The sequence below is a fragment of the Cyclopterus lumpus genome, chromosome 21 (assembly GCF_009769545.1).
Source record: "Cyclopterus lumpus isolate fCycLum1 chromosome 21, fCycLum1.pri, whole genome shotgun sequence".
NCBI lineage: Eukaryota > Metazoa > Chordata > Actinopteri > Perciformes > Cyclopteridae > Cyclopterus > Cyclopterus lumpus.
In genome coordinates, this window is record NC_046986.1 from 20,768,013 (window position 1) to 20,789,455 (window position 21,443).

The 21,443-nt window shown below is 47.1% G+C and overlaps 2 protein-coding genes across 2 annotated transcripts in view; both read right to left on the bottom strand.

Annotated features, from left to right (window-relative positions):
* Positions 1-498: 498 nt before the first annotated feature.
* trappc10 (trafficking protein particle complex 10) lies at positions 499-17,149 on the bottom strand. Its single transcript, XM_034560924.1, has 23 exons — positions 16,968-17,149; positions 14,138-14,219; positions 12,971-13,106; positions 11,121-11,320; positions 10,764-10,959; positions 10,166-10,277; positions 9,816-10,063; positions 9,520-9,666; positions 8,983-9,097; positions 8,364-8,440; positions 8,046-8,137; positions 6,630-6,770; positions 6,395-6,504; positions 5,660-6,192; positions 5,377-5,518; positions 4,549-4,707; positions 4,206-4,435; positions 3,675-3,775; positions 3,376-3,499; positions 3,092-3,256; positions 2,785-2,965; positions 2,396-2,590; positions 499-2,267 (listed from the first exon to the last, which is right to left on the bottom strand). Exons 1-23 carry the CDS (start codon positions 17,026-17,028, stop codon positions 2,017-2,019), a joined length of 3,798 nt encoding a protein of 1,265 aa, XP_034416815.1. The 5' UTR covers positions 17,029-17,149; the 3' UTR covers positions 499-2,016.
* Positions 17,150-17,872: 723 nt separating this feature from the next.
* The window catches only part of cnga4 (cyclic nucleotide gated channel subunit alpha 4), a 5,923-nt gene continuing 2,352 nt past the window's right edge, over positions 17,873-21,443 (bottom strand). The window contains exons 4-7 of the mRNA XM_034560863.1: positions 20,639-21,222; positions 19,517-19,762; positions 19,216-19,381; positions 17,873-18,684 (exon numbers count right to left, since the gene is read on the bottom strand). Of these exons, the coding sequence (XP_034416754.1) occupies positions 17,873-18,684; positions 19,216-19,381; positions 19,517-19,762; positions 20,639-21,222 (1,808 nt within the window). The remainder of the gene's footprint in view (positions 18,685-19,215; positions 19,382-19,516; positions 19,763-20,638; positions 21,223-21,443) is intronic.

Sequence of the window (21,443 nt, forward strand, 5' to 3'; positions counted from 1 at the left end):
GTACACATATGTTATCATACGTGCACAAGCCAGTGGATTAGATTTATTATTGATTAGACATGATTGTTGAATGTTCAATATGACGAGGGACATGGATTTGTTGTTTAACTGTCAGACATTGTAAAATAATGAATAAACCGTTTTTTTCTGTATACATTTATCCTGTATATTTAGGTTTCTGAAATAAAAAATATATAAATATATACGGCCACCCATAGACTGGGGGACGGTGTGTCTGTGCAGTCAGTATCGACTGGTAATACCCTGCAGAAAGCAGTCGATAAACTGACAGAAGAAATGTATTTTATGAGGAGAGGGATAAAGGACATCTATGAGGAGAATCAGAAGCTGAAGGCCTGTAGTTCCAACCAGAGGGGACAGGGGTCCCGCTCGCCCTCAGGAGGACGTTGTAGCTGCACCGCTGGACAGATGGGCTGCCCCCCCTTAACTGTGACGTGATCTCGCTAACGCCCCGTTTATAAAACACCACACATCAAGTCAGTTCCGATGATTTTTTTTAATATAGTTGGCAATCAAAGATGATTTAGATTTGAATCATTATTTACAAATCAGTATGTACAGTAGGTCAAAGAAGAGCAGGAGGCTGTAGTTACTGTGTGTGTGTGCGAGTGTGAGTGAGAGACAGTGGGGGGGGGGGGGGGTCATCCAACAATGACTCATTTCATTCATTTGTCCAACACCCAGAGTTTGGACACCACACACACAGAATAAATACACACACGCTGTATATGAACAATCTACTGGTAAGTGTAAGACAATAGATAAACAATAATGTGCACAGGCCCCACACAGACACAGACACACACACAAACAGTGGTTTTACATTTCAGAATGTTTGCATTTCAGTCAGAGGACACACATTCGTTCAAAAATAAATAAAGTTATTCAATTGTGGAGACATATCTGTAATCACCAAAAGCCTTTTCCATCCTGCAGGTCCAAAAACATATTTCTCTTTGCTGTAAAGCTCGTGATCAAACTGATGTTCAGAATACAGCGTGTAGTATTAGTCATGTACATTTTTCTTTTCTTTAGGTGTTGCAATGTATTATCTAAATAAATAACTCTTGACAGGAAATTGCTTATAAATGTTTCATGGTTTTTCTAGAATTAATCAGAAAAAAGGAATAAAAACTGCCTGAAAATGCGGTTATTACTGAGGCAAATCAATCGTAATCTCAAAATCAAAACGTTATGGTATTAGTTTTAAATGTTTATGCATTATCAGATCTTGTGAAGAAAATACAAAATGATGCCAGAAGCTGATGGTACGTAGCATGATGCCAGAATTAATATTCTACTTCAACATACACCGGAGTATATATATATATATATATATAAAATTGTATATTGTCTGCAGCCCAGAAGAGCCAATGAGGATTATGAATCTGTCTGCAAAGCATTACAGTTTGGTAACCTGCCTTGTGTTTTCTTTATTTTTATAACTTAACTAATATTTCAGCAACTTGAATGTGATTCGTGGAAGGCAAAACATCTGAAATGTAAAAGCGGCGCCTACCCGAGAGGCGCGGGAACAGAACTCCAGTCAAAGGTACAGCGCTCCAGGAGCGGAGACACACATCTAGGGCTTTGGTGCATCATGGGACAATCAGGACTGATGAGCGCGACGGGCACCCTATCTGATTGATCAGTCCATATATATATCTATATATCTATATAGATATATATATATAGATATATATCTCTATAGATATATATTTAAACTATAAATCCATCCAATGAGCTATGTACAAAGTATGGCAAAGAAGAAATCTTTATTTAAATGTTATCAGCAGATCTTCACCGTGTCCAGTCCATAATGTCTCCAGTGGCGTGAACGTTTCATGCTTAGGGGGGAGTCCATGGCGGCAACCGGCGGCGGTCTTCGCCATGGACTCGTGGACCTGATCCGCCCCGGAGCAAAAGCTCAGCAGAGTCCACACGGGGCCCGGGTTCGGTTCTATGAGAAGGGGGCGGGCGCTCTCGCCACCGGGGTCATGTGGCGTTGACCTCCATGATGTGGTCGTCGGTGGCGGGCAGCACCAGGACCTGCTGCGTGTGGCTGTGGTTGAACACTTGCCCGGCGGCGAAGGGCTCCAGGCGCGGCATGGCCACGCCCTTCTGTTGCTGCTGGTCGCCGCTGCCCACCGAGTGCACGCTGCCCCGGCTGCGGATGCTCGCCGTGTCGCCCTGGTCGTCCAGCACCTTGTCCAGCAGGGAGAGGCTGTCGTTCTCCACGCAGCTGTCTGAGGACGGCGACAAACGGGACACGACACAAAGAAAAGGAGGTCAACAAGTCGGCAGAAGGACTTCACGGCGCCCGAGAGACGGTCGGTTTAACGCGGTTTGCATGTAGTTCATTTGTATATCTTACCGGGGTCTGGTTGAATGGCTACTGCTGCGGTGTGAGGCAGGTACTTCAGCACTTTGATCTTGGGGAAGGGCAGGTGTCCCGCGAACAGCGGCATCACCTCGATCTGCACCTTGTGGGTGGCGTCCGCCGCCATGGGCATGGACACCATCCCCGAACTCTTCCCGCACACCGCCCAGTTACTGCTACTGTCGGCCACTGTGGACAGGACACAGAACATTTGAATTACATTAGTAGTGATACAGTAAAAGATGTTTATATTGCTGTAAATATACGTTACTGGATTAAAGCCTTTTTTTACTGTAATCCCCTGCTCCCTCTGCGGTTAATCATTTCTGCATCTTTTTTTGTAGCGAAGCCCCGATGATCACGCCCTTCTCCTCCCGACATACCTTCATACATGAGTTTGGTGGTTTTGAGGCCGTCGGCGTCAGTCTTGCTGTCCTCTGCCGCCTCTCCCTCGGTGGGCTCGGTCAGCCGCGTGATGCACACCTCGAGCCCGCACAGGAACCCGGAGCGGCAGTGCTGCTCGCTGGCGGGAGGCAAGATCTCGGCTCTCACGCTGTACAACGTCTGTTTCAAAACACATCGAGACCTTTGAGCAACCGGCAACACAATTGCTAATATATAAAAAATAAAAATAAACTCTGGGGGGGGGAGAGAGAAAGGACCATTGGGAATGTTTTGAAGAGGACTCACTGTGACTCTCTCCAGCTGGAACTGGTAGTGGAAGGGTTTGAAGGTCGAGACGTCTTGCTTGGGCGGAGAGAAGTTGGCGGAGAAGATGCACTGGAGGCAGGAGGGCAGGTCGTCCTTCCACCTCACCTCCCACAAGCAGAACACGCTGTGCTTGCTGCACAAAAGCTGCACACACACACACACACACAATTTGGAATTTGTGTGAACATGGCCTGAGAACCATCTTTCCTTTATTTACCCCATCATTACTCGTTAGTTTCTGTCATTCTTTGTTGATTCCTCACCTGTTGAGTTTTAGTGTTGAGGGACTGCAGCTCCAGCGTTGCTTGCTGCTTCTCCGCCAGCTGCACCTCTGCCAGCGTGAAGTTCACATCCGACATGTTCTGCACACACACCTGGATGTACTTCCTGTGGGGTCGGGGAGAAAAGCTTGAGCATGAGTGAGGAGAACGCTGTTGATATTAAATAAGTAAATTCTAGGCTCCTTTCAGTTGAGAATTTTAACGGAGAAGAGCACATTTCCTAAAGGTTCCCGGGGAAAACAAGTTGTGACACATGCAGGTATTTCTGATGGAGTTCTCACCGGTTACCAGCCGAAAGCAGAGTGTGTTTGGTCTTGAAGGGGATGTAGAAGGTGAGGGCGAGCAGCGTGGAGTAGATGGACCACGGACAGTCGATGGACATCTGTGGACGGACACCATGGAAACCTTACCACCAAACCACCTCGAGTGCCGTGACAAAAAACGTCTGGGGCGAATTATAATGACTATTTTTCCTTTGAAAAAATACTCTCTCAAATAAGTGATTCATTGTTTAGTCCATGAAACATTAGAACACAGTAATAAACACTCAGTTAGTTTGAGTCAAATGTCTTATTTGGTCCAACCGACAGTCCCCAACTCAAAAATATTCACTTTACTATAAAATAAGACCAAGCAATGCTGAAAATATCAAAGTTTTGGTCATTTTTGCTTGAGAAATAACAAACAATTAAAGGTTTATCAAAAATAGTTGCCGGTTAAATCCATAAATCCATAATTCTTAGACAATTGGCAATCATAGAACCAACAGAAACGCGCCCCCCCCCCCCCCCCCCCGCTCTAACGGCTCTCACCCTCTGGTCGATGGCGGTCATGGGCGTGTCAGGGTGACTGTAGCTGCGCGGCCGGTGGCGGACCTCCCCGTTGGTCAGCCGCTCGTTGGCGGGCCGGTCGCAGCCGTGCGGGATGACGCACAGGACCTCCAGGTGGAACTCCAGGGTGTGGTAAGGAGGCGTGGCGGGCAGGCTGATGCTGGTCACCTTCTCAGACGACTGGATGAACAGGGAGCTCTCCCCCACCAACTCTGAACACAGCGGCGGGACACAAGGAGAACTTTTAAAAAGACGCGTTTGGGTCGGTCGGTTCAGTCTCTGGGTTTTTAAGAGAACACCGGTTCACTAAAGTAGCGGCACTGACCGGCTGCGGGGCTGTTGATGCGAGCGGTGCAGCTGGCGGAGGGCAGGACGGGCATGGTGTCGGTGTTGCTGAGCTGCAGAGCGTCGCCTTTCTTCACGGCGTAGTGACCCGTCAGCAGAGTGAACTTCACCATCTGGGGCAGGCCGGCCAACAGGGGCTCTGGAAGCACAGGGACAGGGACAGTGAGCACGGCTCGCACACACACACACACACACACACACACACACACATGAATTTTGTGTACTGAACGTCCTCCAATACTAAAGTTAATTCATGACAAAGGAAGTAGGAACTGCAGTCACAAGGGTTTTATTCTCCGGTTGTATGCCTTGCTGCAGCTTCTGTCCGAAAATGTTTTTCTTCCTATTAGACATAAGTGTGAAATTGTTATAATTAGCGTTATGGGCAAAACGTGTTTTGTGAGGTCACAGTGACCTTTGGCCACCAGAATCTAAATCAGTTTGCGGATGTTGGTGCCAAATCTTTCAGAAGCGCTCTCAACTAGAAAAACACACATTTACTGCTGATGGAGATTCAGCCCGGCACGAATACATGACACACGGAAACAGTTCAATGAAATATGATACACAGCAAAGGTTGTCAATCTTTTTCAGCAGAGGGCCCCTCATCAGATTCCAAACACTTTTCACAAATCCCTGGCAGAGTGCCACAAACACTCAGCCAGCTGCTTTTTTGTTTATTCAATAAGAGAAATTGCAGCTTCTAAGTGATCGACAATTGTCAAGAGAAATCCATGAAATGAAAAACCAATACCACAACCTCAGATTGGTCAGATCATATATATATAATACATTTGAATATTCTGACCTGAGAGAGGCTCCACAGTGAGCTGGGGCTCCTGAGAATAGACTTCATACTGGACCGATGGGTAGATATGAGGCAGTACAAACTGCACCTGACCCACGGTGGCGTACAGCTGACGCAGCGTGTAGGTACCCGGCTGTCCGCTCTGCAGAGAAGCCAGAGGGACGGATTAAAAGGTGGGGAGGAAGAGAACAAGAAGTGTTATCAAAGATTTGTGTGTGCGTGTGTGTGTGTGTGTGTGAGACCAAAAGGTCACACAGCAGCAAATCAGCAAAGTGTCTCCTACCGGTGCTGTGAATACGATGCTGTTATTCCCGGGCTCCAACGTCACATCCTGCACTTTCAGCATCTGCCCGTCATCCTTCACGGTAACGGAGGGAGGGCTGACGCAGTTGGGCGTGTCTGGCGGCGAGGCGCTGTCGTGGCAACGCATGACCAGGTGAGTGTTTTTGCACACCACTCCCGTGGAGTTGAGGGAATTGTCCGTAGGGCTCCGGTCCTCGATCTCGTCGAGTTCCAGCGGGGGTCCGGCCGCCGAGGACGACGCGGGACCCGCCGACGGGTGGGCCTGGCTGAACTCCACCGTGCCCGGGTTGGTTTGCCTCGGCGCTCCCTTGGACCTTCCGTTGGTGCCCGCGCGCTCCAGGTCGAAGTGAACGCTGACAGCCAGCTGCTGGATGTGCACCGACACGGGCATCAGACACCGCAGGGTGAGCTCCGCCTGCAGGACGGCCCCGGAGTGCACCGACGCGGTGGCCGGACGGAACTGGAGACGCGTGAGCTGGGCGAAAACGGCCATGCTGAGGGTCGCTTTGGGGGCTGGGGAGGAAGAAAACACGAGCAGGTGTTGACGAAGCACACCGTTTCACAGTGCACGACAACCAGGGAAATACTTTGGATGTTTTTAAACCGCTGTTAAGTCACATTCACCACTGGAACATGTAGGTATCGTTGCTCTAGTGCTGAGCGTCACAATACAATCCCGTTAAGGTGTTGCGCTGTACTGAGCGGGATCACTTACACTGATCCTCAGACTTGCCGGCAAAGGTCAGAATCTCTTGACAAAAGTGCTTCCTCTCCTCCGTGGTCAGATTCACATCACCAGCCAGCAAGGCGCTGGTTTGCAAGTAGCTGTGGTGGCTTGTCAAGGCAAAGCAATCGCTACGTACAGCTTTGGCACCGCTCTAACGGGTGGCATATCTGCCCGTTCTTGTTGGCAACAACAACTCTTACAACCTCTTTGTTTGGAAGGATACTCTTCAGTTCTGCCCAGCAGCTTCTGACACTCGGCGATCTGTTTCCTGGTGTGGGTGACAGGGAGGCTCCATCCCTCCGATGTGTACGACTTCAGAGCTTCCTGTAAGAAGGTTTCTGCCCGCTCGGGGTCCCCCTTCCTCCTATTAACACACACACACACACACACACACACACACACACACACACACACACACACACACACACACACACACACACACACACACACACACACACACACACACACACACACACACACACACACACACACACACACACACACACACACACACACACACACACACACACACACACACACACACACACACACACACACACACACACACACACACACACACACACACACACACACACACACACACACACACACACACACACACACACACACACACACACACACACACACACACACACACACACACACACACACACACACACACACACACGTTTTCTAATGATATATCTGCAGAATGATATTGCGTGTGCTTGTCTATAAACATGTTAAATGCTACTTATAAGTGAAATCAACTTTAAATTATCTGTATAATTCATGTACTTACAGCATGAGACTGGACTGTCACGATCTTTCTTATTAATGGTAGAGGTATTACATTGCTACTCAAAATATATTTCAAGGCTGGCGTCTACTGTGAAAACAGGGTGATGAACTATCCATCTGCTATTGGTTGATGTTTAGCGTCAGGTGATGTTACGATCTGTATTTAGAAACAATGACATCATCACGCGGCCTTTAGCAGAGGCCCAGTTCACTTGGTTTGTTCTCCCCCATTAGCTGGAGGACCTCATGGGGCCCGATGTGGCGAGGATGTGGCGCCATCTAGTGGTAAGCTTGAGGTTTGCAACCAACGTAAACTTATGTCCCGAGCGTGTAGGAGAACAATGGCTGGCGTGAACACACGTCCTCGGTATGTCCTCTCTGGGCTACAGTAGAGTCACAGCGGTGCAGCATAGCGGACTCTGTGAAGAGGACCCGCTCAGTATGTGGATATAAAATCAATATATCCTGTGACTACACACTTAAGAAAAACAGAGTTTCTGATATTATTTTCTGACAAAAGCTACACACTGCTCTGATTTAAGGCTCCAATTACTCTTTGAAGCCACTTTAATCTGCAGCTTGAAGAAACCGCATGAAGCCTGAGGATTATACGTTTGAAACGTGACTTTGAACTGCACGTTTAGGGCATCATATGTATTTTAAATCTCCTTCACACCCATCGCATTTTTCATTTATTCTGCCTGATTGGACCTCCTCTTCCGGAGTGTGTGGGTGTTTACCGGCAGCGGCTGATTGACAGTTCTGGAGAAGAGGCCTAATCAGCCACAGGAACGGGAAACACCCCGTGTCATTCTGAGAGCCGTGTGTGTTTCCTTACATGTAGAACTCGGCGAGGCTCTTCCCCACCAGTCGGGCGGACCTCAGCCGGCCGATGGCCCTGTACATCTCCATGGCAGCATGAGAGAGTTCCTGATGCAAGAGGCGGCCAACGAGGCGGAGGAGGGAGAGTGGGAAGAGTCGAAAGATAAACAACTGTTTCCACTGAGGTTTCCAGGAAATTACATCATCATTTAAAAAAAAAAATTTTTAAATTGCTTGAAGTTTTGAAACAGAAATTCTGGGAAATTTGTGGCAACTTCATGCTTTGCCAACTGCTGAAATACAACACCAGGCTGTGGCAAGTAAATGGACTTACCAGATAGTGTCTTTCAAAAGCTTCCACAGACGACAAGGCTTCCTTCAGCTTTTTGTAAGGGCTCTGCAAACTGCTGACTGTGGAGGAAGACGACAGGAAATTAAAAAAACAAAACACGGACTGTATATTTATTGTCTTTCAGACGGGATTCTTCATTACGTCCTAATCAACACGTACGACCGAACGAGCTCACACTTTGTATCAGCGAGAGGGAAATCCCAACCCCGAGGTGTTATATATAACACACAAAGCTGACAGAAAAAGGACTGAAGACGCTTCGTGGCTGCTGTTCAAAGCTGCGCACAGACTGCTTATAAGAAGTGGACGTCGTCAACAAATTACAAGAGCTGCTGGCAACAGACGACCACACGTGGCTCAAAGATGCCAGACTGTTAGCTCGGCGTGCCATAAATCACAATCCATGTGTTGATGGGAGGACTTGGGATTTTCTTAATAATATATATATATATATATATATATATATATATATATATATATATATATATATATAAATAAAAAATATATAAACCTGCAATCCACTCATTGTTACCCAGCAGGACTTGAAAATGAAAGTACAAATAAAATGCGAATTCTACACAGCTGAAGTCTGAAGTCTCACCAGTCTCGGGCCTCTCGTCCCCAAGTCCGGCCAGCAGATCCACAGTCCTGTTCAGGTCCTCGGATGTGGGCCCCTTCTCCGACACCAGGCCGCAGAGCTCCCCCAGGGACTTCAGCTGGAGGAGGCAGAGAGGAAAAAGGATTAAATCCGAGAACATTACATTACATTATTTCTAGCCTTCCGACCACTCAAAGCGCGTTAACACTTCATGACATCATTCACCCATTCATACACTGATGGGAGGAGCTACCATGCGAGGTGCCACCTTCCCATCGGGACTATTTCACACACATTCAGAGAGACGGGAGCAATTTTGGGGCCAAGTGTCTTTCTTGCCCAAGGACACATCGACATGGGCTAGCGGAGCCGGGGATCGAACCGCTGATCCTCTAATTGAAAGACGACCCTGCTCACCACTGAGCCACAGTCGCCTCATTGGCTGTTCGCTATCGCATTAACATGGAAGCACTCTTCGTCTCTAGACACCCCCATCTACCCATCAAAGCCAGAGCTACAGGATTCGATGTGTTTATTTACCTTGTCGGTCGCGTAGGCCCACAGACCGACGGTGTGGGAGCAGTTTGCAGCCAACTGGGCCGGATCACAGCAGCCCTCGATCCTGTGCAGAACCTCCAAGCAGCTGAGGAACACCCAGCAGTCCAGCGCCCCCTCCAGCACCGACACCTGCACAACAACGTACAGTGTTACGATCAGTCCGTTTCAGGCCTTCGGTGCAGCTTCGTTGTCCATCCAACACAGAGTGGATAATGATGGTTCCCAACTATTTGTGCAACTCCTGACCTCTAGTGAGCTCTCCTCAACCCTGTGTTTACCTCCAGCAGCCGCAGCTCCTGCACACAGTTGTGCAGCAGCTCCAGGGCCCGCTGGGTGACCTCCCAGGGCCTCAGGAGGAAGATGAGCAAGGTGCACTGGCGGGAGAACAGGTAGCTCCGTAGATCCAGCAGGCTGGCCTCCCCGCGCTGGATCCCGTCCCTCTTCTCCATGTCGATGGGCCTCCGAAGCAGCAAGCCGCTCCAGCTGCGCACCGGGGCGCAGAACGATCCGAGCCAGTTGGCCGTGTCTGTGGATGGAGAGTAGACTCGTCAGACCCTGACCCCGGGAACAGAAAGTGCATGGCAGTTTGTTTCACTTGAGAAGCCCATGCTGGAGCCGGAAAACTCACCTCCAGCTCCGAAGTTAAGGACATATTGGGTAAAAAGAGCGTCGAGCTCATCGTACTGGACCAAGGCATCTTCAAACTGCTGCAGCATCTCGAATACAAAGGCCAACTCCTCCTGCACACACACACACACACACAATACACAGTTAAAGTGGGACACTTATACATGTTGTGTTGATTGTGGCGGTTCCTCGAGATGAAAGCGTGTTTCCGAGCACCACTCTTTAGAAAACCTCTCATTTAACTGCACTAGGGGGTCTGACAGTCTGCTACGCGCACTCCTGGTTCTGGTTCTCCTGCGCCTCCCTTATCTGCAGGTGGCCCAGCATTACGACCTGGGTCTAGAGAGCAGAATGGTGTCAATGTTGTCACCTAGCTGGGAGATAACTTTTTGAATTTTCAATCTCAACCGGTAGCCCCACTGAGCACTGCGATGTTGGTTCAGTGAAACTATTTACATCTAAATATGCACAAACAGCTAATTAACAGAGATATATATATATATATATATATATATATATATATATATATATATATATATATATATATATATATATATATATATATATATAAATAATCATTTGGTTTTCTTTCTATGCACCTGGACCATGAAGTATTCACAGAAGCTCCAGCCGGGCTGCGTGCGCTTCTCTCGGAGCGTGCGCATGTCGTCTTCAAAGCGCCCCAGGTTCTTGGTGAAGGACATGAGGAGGAGGGTCCGCAGCTTGAGCAGCAGCGAATTCCAGGATTCCTGAGACCGGGACGAGTCCTTCAGAGGATCCGACAGCACCACACACCTGCGTAAAAGAAAAAGGAGGGGCAATAAGCGTTACATACTCAAAATCAATGCGGTTTCTTCACTGGGTATTAATCACGTTGCCCGCTGTGAGAACGCATGGAAAGGGAAGCCGTAAGGGTTGTTGTTGTTGTTGTTATTTACAGGTAGCAATGTCCTCACCTGTCGTTCTGCTTGTTGCAAAAATCGCTGCGGATTTTGTCCACGATAGACGACCGCGGCAGGATGTTGGTCTTGTTCTTCTTCTTGGTATCGTTGGTCTCCACGACGATGATGACCCAGTCTGCGGAGCCGTGAGTCCGCAGGCTGCTCTGCCAGCGCGTCATGTCCTCCTTCACCGCGCTCTTGTACGCCTCCGTGTCCTACGACGGAGCAGAGCCATAAACGATTGGTCAAATAGAGAATAAAGCGGGAGGATGGCGAACATGACAATGTCACTCTGCAGATGCATGTCGTGTAACAACCGATTGAACGACCACAGAAAAGAAAAGGTAGAGGTTACTTCTCCTTTAAGTGGACCTGCACACAAAGAGGATGTTTCAGAAGACGACAAAAAGAATGCTGGCCAACAAGTTCCTGGTTTTTTTAAATGGCTGAACTTGTGAGCTACTGAACGCCGGTGATGGGGATTCGGTAGCGCCGATGTGTCGCACTCATTGTCACTTGTTTTGGAAGTGGACGTGTAGTGACAGTTTGTAGGATCACTTTTGGGGAAGTATGCGTGTGGGTGTTTTTTTATTGTTGTCTGTACATAAATTAAGCAGTTTTTCCATTTTAAACCTTGCAAAACAAGAGTTGTTTCAGTCTCAAAGTGTTACTGCGTTCCGACTGCTACACACATACAGGCTCACTCTACTCCCACACTTTAGGCATAGTCCTGAGGAAATGTCATGAGTCACGCGCCGATGACAACACTGCCTTAAACTACCCAGCTGCTCAGTCAGCAGCAGCGGCTTCCTGTTTCCCGTCATGTTCTTCTCTCATCTGCTTTTCCTGAAGAGCTGGTGCAGTTTGGGGCTGCAGGCTTCTACAAACGATCAACGCAGTGCAACATTATCTGGAAACAGGTTCACAGATAGAGTTCAACAAGACTCTATAACAGAGTTACATCATGTTGTCATGTAAAAACTGTTTGGATTTAAGTCGCGATTCGCTGTGTGTGCACATGTTACAGCCTCTGCTTTAAAAACGATGATAGCCTAAGGATGGCGGCTGCTGCGCCCCCCTCCCCCCCACACCAAGCAGAACCATCTCTAAGAGGGCACTGCAAGCACTAAAACAGGCAACGTTGTCAAAGAAACAGGCCTACTTTCCCCCCATATCCTTGTGGAAAGCCCTGTGTGTGCATGTCCACCTTTTATAGACATGGGAGTTATGCCAAAAATTATCTTAATCCCTTGCATATTTAAAATTCTCACTCTGTGACATCTTGCACACGGAGCGGTCTGTGACCCATTTTAATATTGTTTTCTTTGCCCGGCCAGCAGGTACTCGTCTATTCTCAGAGTGCAGATGCTCCCTATCCTCTGGAGCACACAGCGGAGGGACAAAGCTCCGCCAAGAAGCCGCGTGATCTTCATGTGACCGCGCCCGCGGCATTAAAAAGCAGACCTGCGTTGGCGCCGTCGCTCTCCGCTGTCACTGACCACGCAATAAAACTGTTCTTTATGATGCGTCTTTAGAGTCATGCGAGATGACCGCAACACATCCAAACTCTCACCGGAGCCGCATGTCCCTCATTGGCCTTCTAGCAGACAGCTCGTCTGCACTGTGTGTCCCGAGTGAGTAGATTTGATCAGAGCAGTCCTTTATTGTCTCACTGGGACAGGATGTTTGTCTGAAGGGAATTTTAAAACAAGACCCCAGCTTGTATCCGTCTGATATTGCACAACGTAATAATTATTTTTTCCCAGACATGTTAAATAAATTACAGAGCGACTGGATGATCGAGATTGTTGTGCTAAGGGTGTGTGTGTGTGTGTGTGTGTGTGTGTGTGTTTCAAGCTACTCACACAGCAGTCGGTCCAGTAGATGTGGAGGAAGGGGAAGGTGAGGAGAGCCTTGTTGCCCTCCTTGGGAAGGAGCTCCTCTTTAAACTGGACGAAGTTGGCCTCGAGGTGGATCATTTTTGGTGCGCGGCCGTATGTCCTGCGTGGAACAGAGAGCAGAGTTTTACAGGGTTAACTATACGCTGCTTGCGATGATGAATATTATTCTTTACTGGCCCTGTGACAAACATAAGTATATGGCCCGTATCTCTGGACAACCCACGCCAGATAAAGTGGAAACAAAGGAAAACCCAGTTTATGGTCTACTGACTAATACCTTTTCTTTTCAAACAACAAATAACAAAAATAAAAACAATAATAATTACATAAATACAATGATAATAATCACAACAATAATAATAATAAAGCTAGGATGTAAAGTATCCATATGTTCCATCTTTCCCTGTAACCTTCCCAACAGAAACTCCTTCTATACACATGCCAACACAAGGATGTCGCTTATGGAAACTCTGACACTCATCTTAATAACTTTAAAAAAGGGAATATCTATACAGAAAAGCTTTTAAAAACCAACACTTCCAAGGTGCCAGATAAGAGGGAGCATTTCCATCGCCTCTCCACATGTCGACGGTGAGCCGGCCAACAGTGCAAACGACTGTACAGCGCTGGCGGTCGGAACGCCGTCTGTCAGCTGTGACCGCCGTGTGAGAGCCAACCGGTAGGGCGCGTTCGACATGCACTAGCGTGTACTAAAAGCAACAACGGCAGGCCCGGCTACGTCAACAAAGCAAGGACAAGCTCGGAGAACAGTCCACACGCACACACTTCAAGTTCAAGGTCAGGCTATTTCCCTTCAGCCATCAGAGAAAGCCTTCTGATGTCGTACACAGCAGCGTCTGGATGCATTAAACACCAGCACACATTGTCAAAACGTCATTAAAAGCTCAAGCACTCCCAGTTATACGTCTCATAAAGTAAAGAGGTAGTAAAGGGAGTGAGCCTCTGACCTGGCACACCACCACTCGTCACTACTCTATCCTCTCCTTCTCCAAACAGTTGATCAACTACTATTCATGCCCTCACTGCTTCATGTTCATCACTGTGAGTGTGTAAGGCGTGTTTGCTGTGATGATGTTAAATCAGCATGCATTCACCAAGGGCAGCACTCACCTCCTCCACTCCATTGGCTCCCTGGGAAGTTGTTGGGCCAATGACGTGTAAAGAGACGTGAACAAGCCCTGGTCTCCAGCACCTGTGACGAGGCAGAGAAAATGTCAAAGTTAGGCCAGGAATGAAAAAGTCAGAGAGCTTTAAAAAAATAACAAGGGGGGACAAAAATACGTGTATAAAAGTACAATCTCGAATACTCAAGGTGTCGTTGTAAAAGAACACAGGAGGATATTTCGGCCGAAATATGCTTAGCACGTAATTAGATGCAATCATACTAATGTAAAAACAAAGAATAAACCCCCCCCCCCCCCCCAAAGAAAACGTGAAAAGGGCACGTTGCCTAAAATGAACACTTGACTTCCTGAAAAGTGAACATTGAAGAACTAAATGACAAAGACAGTGAGCCTGTAAGTTACTACGGGAAGAACGGTATTGTGGAGTGCATCCGTGTCGCAGCCTGCTCATTGGACAGTTACGCCACAAACAGCTGATGCCTGTGGAGTCCGTATCCTTTCAACCACTCCATTCCAGAAAAAGGCATAAAAACACACAGATGAACACATCCAACCAGACGTCCACGAATGAGAACGATATGGCGTCTCGTCTATGTAACCTTCACATATGGTAAAGCCTACGTTTGTGTGTGAATGAAATACTATGTCGCCTTTGTCACCACCGTGCCATAGAGCGCACAGAGGCGGAGGCGGTCCTACGTGGAGTCCTTGCAACAACATGAACCACATCGGCCGGTCCAATTGGAAAAGACAAGCATTTTTTTTAACAGAAACAACGAGTGCTTTTAAAAAAAGGGGACACATCATGCTCATGTTCAAGCTGTTGTTTTGGGTTTCTCCTAGAAAATATTTACGTGCTTCAATGTTCACAAAAACATTCATTTTCTCATCCTGCCTTTCGGAATATATCTGTAATCACCCTCCGTCTAAAATGCTCTGTTTTAGCGCCTGTCTCTTTAAGACCCCTAACAAAAAAGCCCAGATGGGGGGGGGGGGGTATATTGTATTTTTTTTACCGAAATCCTAAACCAAGTCGGTGGACCAGAACCCTCACCAGTGGGAGGATCCCCAGCCCCAGCTCAACAACAAAATGACTTCAATGTCACCAACAACAAGAAAAATACCGTCATCCATGGTAGCGGTGTGCGTTTTGCTAAACAGTTGACATGCGAGGGAATTGTTGCAGCTACACTGGAACCGGAACCACGTGAAAAGCCCTTTTAATAAATACCCCACAAGAAATAAACACAAGATTACTCGTCCATCATTCACCCTGTGCTTAGGCTGGATCTCACAGTGAGTTGAATCCAGTATCCCTTTGCTGCCCCTGCATGTGTGGAGATTTGCTGCGTGGCAAATAAGAAAACTATTGCATCACATGACACAAGTCATTTGCATGTACAGTCGTACCGTGGCCCTCTTTCCTAAAAGTCATTTCAGCGTGATCCGGTGAGGGTGTTAACGCGTCGGTGTTGTGTTCCGGGGATCAAATCTTCCCATCGTTTCCGAACAGAGCCGACCTTTGAATGTTCACAGGGTCTATGAAAAACTCTTATCAGATGCGTCCCTGCAGGGCAAACACCAGTCCAACCCCTGTGACCACGGGCGAGTCGATCATGCACAAAGCCTCAAGTTATGGTGAGAGTACAAACACGGCTCGTCTGGCAAGTTACACATTTAAAAACTTAGATGCAGGCCTTTTTTATTCAGTCTGCAAATCGGGAGTTTTGTGACATGCTCATTTTTGAGTGACACGTACAGTCTGAAGTTGATTCAAATCAACTTCTGATGAGAATATAAAACACATTTCTTAGAATATTCTGACATGCAAGTGTCCAATGTTTATCAGTGTTGCACTAATTCATGCAACAATGACCAGGACGTGCAGGGACAGGCCTCTGTTGGAAAGAAAATAACCTTGCTGATTGATGTTATTGTATTGCTTTACACATCTTACTTATTAGTATTACTGTACGCCGGTAAACTTTTTAAAAAGGACTCATCTTCTAAATTCCAAAACAAGAGTACCCACCACGATATGGCAACTTCACCATTCATTGAGCAAATAAATTGGGCAACTTGAATACAACTTGTGCCCAGAAACGGCCTGAATTCTGCATCATTGTACATTGGACACCATACAAAGTGCAGGTGGAAGTCATTATGGGATAAATGACTCATTTCTTAATCTAATCAGCGATGCAAAAACATGTTTTTAATCAAAAAAAGTATGCACCTGAGCGAGGACACTTGCTAACCCTCGGGGGGAGGTTACCTGGACCGCACGGTGCTAAACATGGAAGCAGCCTGCGGTGTAAAAATAAGCCTGGCTCCCACCACCAGAGTCGGCTCCTAAAAATAACCCCTCCAAGAAGCCTCTCTGAGGATTTATGAATGGCGAGCTGCCCCCCCCCCCCCCCCAGCTGCCCACACGTCATGTGGCGAACTGCTGTCAGAGCTGCTAACCGGGGAGCGAGCTGGGATGTTCCCCAAAACTGCAGCAAACTAGCCGTGACGTTACATCGTTAGCCGGGGCCTGTTTAATCAGTGTAGCTGCGAGCTAGCCGGGAGAGAGCTGCCGTTTCCCCATGTGGACATTTATGGCCGACGGTGTTGTGGTTATGGAGGTATGCAACTATTAAAAAACCCGACTATGAGACATTAAAGCACACTTCGCAACACACAGGAGAGCCTTCCAGCTGGTTAGTAGCGGCTAGCTTGGCTGAAGCGAGCTACTGGGTAAAGCTAACTGGCTAACTGTCAAGACCAGAAAGAAAATAAGACTGGACGTCTCCTTTTGTTTCATAAACACTCACATGTCACAATCGGCTTGTTTTCCATAGTATAGATGATCGGCTTTTCCTCTTGACACTCCATGTGTGTTAGCGGTAGTACTCCATGGGAAATTATGTACAAACCGAGCTTTATTATTAACAAATGCTTATGTGTGCAGTTGTGTTGAATCGATGGGGCCTGTGTCCCCGCTGCACTTCCGGGAAGTACGTCAACTCTGCGTCATTAAAGGAGCGACCTGTGCTTTTTCATGGCACCCATTACAGGTGTTTCGATAGGGAACGGTAGATACCACAATACACACGTTCTCCGTTAGTTATGCCGATGTATTGACAGTAAAATGTACTATAAAAAAGTAGATAATTTAAAAAAAAGTTAGATAATTAAAAAAACAACAGTCATCATCATATACTTTATTTATATGACCAGGATTATAACATATCTGAAACATAATTAAGATAGAAAGTCTCAAAACAATAACCCTGCAGGGAATATGGGTGACTTCGGTATTATCATGGGAATCGAATTATGAATACATCATTTTCGTTTTCTTTGCACGGTGGTGAAAATAATGTACAACTATAACCTCGAAGGTGCCTGCAATTTGAATAAATGAATTACGGTATTTTCAGAGAAAGGTTTAGTACTCCAAGATGGTCTAAAAGCTATAGTTCCTTCATTGAATTAAAAAAGAAAAGAAAAAAGAAATGAGTGAAAAATTCTAATCTACCATGTAGTTTCAACAGTTTTGGACGATACCATACACATCTTTGGGGGGTACAATGCTGCCATCCAGGGGTACAAAGTTGTATTGCAGTATATCAATGAAACGTTAAGATCTTCAAGATTGTTATTAAAATAAAACAAACAAATACCCACAAAAAAACCTAATTCTTTTTTTTTCTTAATTTATTTAGTTTTTAATTCCTTATTTGTTCTGCCCTTCATCTTTCTGCCCCATCTTTACTAATTCTGAGTCTTCTTCAACCTTTTCTCTGCCCTCTTCCGATTCTCTCTCGCCACTTTCCTCTTCTTTCTCATCTTCATGTGCAATCTCAGACCCATCTCCTTTCCCGGGTCTGTCATCTCCTTTCTCTCTGTTTTTCTCTGCGTCCTCTTCTTTGTTCTTTTCCCGATCATCCGGGTCTTTCATCCCACATTTATCTCCCTCCACCATCGTTTCAACGTCCCCTTTTGTACTTTTAGTGCTCTCTCCATCGCCCTCTTTGCTTACATCAGCATCCTCTCCCTGTCCCTGTTTTTTCCCCTCTGCATCCGAACCCTCATCTGCCTCCCCCTCTGCCTCTTCCCGCTCCCATCCGACCTCCCCTCCCACCCCTTCACTTCTCCCCTTTTCTCGTTCTCCTCCCCCGTCTTCTGGCAGCTGGGGCTCTATGGCTGCCACCTCCCACTCCAGCTGCTCCACCCTGGCCTGCATCTTGCAGTGGCTCGACTCTAATTCCGACATAAGTCGAGCTAGTTTGGTTTGCAGGATTTCCAGTTTTCTCTCCAGTCTGCCTATCTTGGTTTCGACTTTCTCGGCCTCCCCTTCCTCTTGCTCCCCGCTCTCCTCCAATATGCCCATCTTGGTGAGGATCTGTCGGCCTTTCTCCTCCAGGTGACGTTTGGCTGCAGGGAACTCGGACAACACGTCCGTCAAGTCTTCTTTGGATAAGCTGAACAAGTCAGAGTAGCCGATGCTGCGGATGTTGGCAGTGCGGCGATTGCCTGACTTGTTCCCTAAAAAGGAAACACGTGGTGTCTTTAAACTTCAGTGAGATTCTTTTTAAAAATTAAAACAAGGGATTATCTAAAGGAGGCCGGTTTCAGAGTTCAAAAGACCAGAAGGGAAACTATCTTGTTGCTGCTTGAAATGAGAAAGTCACTAATATCTTTACAGGTGTGTCTCTCAAGTCTGTTCCTTTCGTTATGTTCATATACAGGATCACCCCATTACCTTACATTTGAGCTTTCACTCAATTATAAACCAAATTGTGACCAATCACCACATCAATAGCTTCCTTCTTGATTGATGGATCCTTCACTTCATAAGTACGGAGCCAAATGCAATAGCAAAGTCCTCTCTTGGCACCAAATCATGATTATCTGCTTAAAGCATAAAGTCTAGCATTCTACCTGTTTGCATGGTTGACTCTTTTTTCCCCTTCATAAATGCTTTGTACTGTGCCAAGAATTGGCCCATCCCCCCTCACTTACATGTAATAATAAATGTCGCATCACCATGCGCAAATTACTTGACACTCGACTTACCTTTGATATTGAGGATGCTGATTTCTCCAAAGAAATTGGATTCACCCAGCACAGCAAACTCGGTGACCCCGTCATCTGCTACAACTGCAAGTTTTCCCTCTCTGATGATGTACATTTCATGGCCCACGTCTCCCTTCCTGCAGACGTACTCGCCCGGGCTGAACACCTGCGAGACAAAAGGCATGAGAAACCTCTTCATCCTTGAACGATTCTTCTCTGGAGGCATTTCTGATGCATCCCATGAACCCAGGAGTAGAACCCCCCCCCCCCCCCCCCCCCCCCCCCCCCTGTCCCACCTGACCTGTGGCGTTAGTTTAAGCACCAGCTCCTCCAGCAGACTTTTCTCACAGCTCTGGAAGATGGTGACTTTGGAGAGCGTGGGCAGGTGGACGCTGACGGCGATCTCTGTCCTCAGGTGAACGGGCAGCTGCTGCAGGATTTCATTCTCTCGCATGATCTTTTTGTTGATGTGGAGATGCTGGTACCAGCTGTCGATGCGCTGTCGAAGCTCCTTGCTAATGTGATGGCTACGCAGGTAGGCCTTAACCTGAGAGAGGAAAAGAAGCGCCTCATTTTCTGTACAACAAATAGCATTTGCTTCTAGCCAAATGATGCAATTAAGCATGACGCAATCTGCCACTGCTTTGCTTGTGTGGTACCATGTCTCTATTAACAGATTGTGCATTCACATGAAATCTTTCGGTAATGGGACATGATTTTGCAGCATATTCTCATTCCCAACTTATCAAATTACACACTTGGTCAGTGGCCCAAAGCTTCCAAGCATGACACTATAGGTACCCCTCTAGCATCAGTTCTGGGCGTCTCCGGGATGAGGTGTCAGTTTCCACAAGATAAATGCATAGTGTGTTTTAAAAGCAAACTTCTGTCTTCACCGGTATTTAGGTTTAAGGCAACAAACCCATAGGTTTAGCAAAAAGAGGGTGGTAGTCATTACAGAGTTACTAACACCTCGGGTGACTAAAAAAAAGCTTTTAGTTTCATATGGGACACAAACTGCGGCCCTTTATACAAAAACCTTCCTCCCACCCTTCACTCTGTGTGGACTATAGCTCTCTCTTTTGCTCTGAGCGTCTAATCATGATGCAGGTGTTAGTTGAAGGTGCGGCGCATTAGTATCAACCGCCGAGGGCATTGACCAAACCGCCGTTGATCGAATGCAGATTAACAGTTTGTGTGGAGAGCAAAGTTGCGCATTGGCTCACCTCCAACATTCTCGCATCGCAAGTTGCTAATCAGACTGTAAACAACAAGCAACTCACGTAAAACGAAGTCTTGGCCCATAAAACCTATAGCTACTCCTTTCTCTCAGAGACTCGACATTCATAAGACCAGTAGCCAATGGGTGTCAAGATTGTATCAATGTCAGGAAAATGTCAGGAATAAGAATCTTCCAACTTACCAGCTCATGGTTAGGGAAGAAGACATTATCCCGGTCCCTGAGGCTTGTGATGACATTGCCAACATTGCCAACAATCGATGCAAACACCAGCACGGCAATGAGCAGGTCTGCAATCATAAACAAGTACTCTTCTTCCCTTTTGGGCAGCGGGGTGTCTCCCACTGTGGTGAAAATCTGGGCTGAGAACCAGAAGCAGTAGAAGTACTGACGACGCATGGAGGCAAACGCTGGGTCGGTCATGTTGGGGTACACCCAACGATCACTTCCGAAGCCGATGTAGCTGGACAGTGCAAAGTAGAGGCAGGCATTCCAGTGGATCAACACAAAGATGTAGATCATGAGCTTGGAGATGCGGAAGGTGTTGGGGTAGGAGGTTCTCGTCTCCATGCGATCCAGGGCCTCGTTGAGTCGTGGAATACGGAGAAGTCGGTTGATCCTCACCAGCGGAGCATGGATGCCGAAGACAAAGTAGAGAAAGTCGGTCGGCAGCAGGGAAACCAGGTCCCTGAAGAAAGTTGTAGAGTGCAGGTAACGCTTCCTCAGCTGAGCGACGTCCCTGATCAGGATGCCCTGATCCAAGTAACCTGAAGAGGGAAGAACAAGGTCTAACAAAGCCCAGAGCACACTTCATACACTAGTTACCAAGTCAAAGCGTCGGTTGTTACCTACTTATCGAGATATTAAATCCATCTGAGGTAGGGATTGGATAGATTCCCATATTTATGACTTTCAAGCTTTCTCATCATCTGACCTCTCAAGACATTGTCTGGCTGCAGAATTGCTCATATACAATACTAATACTTTG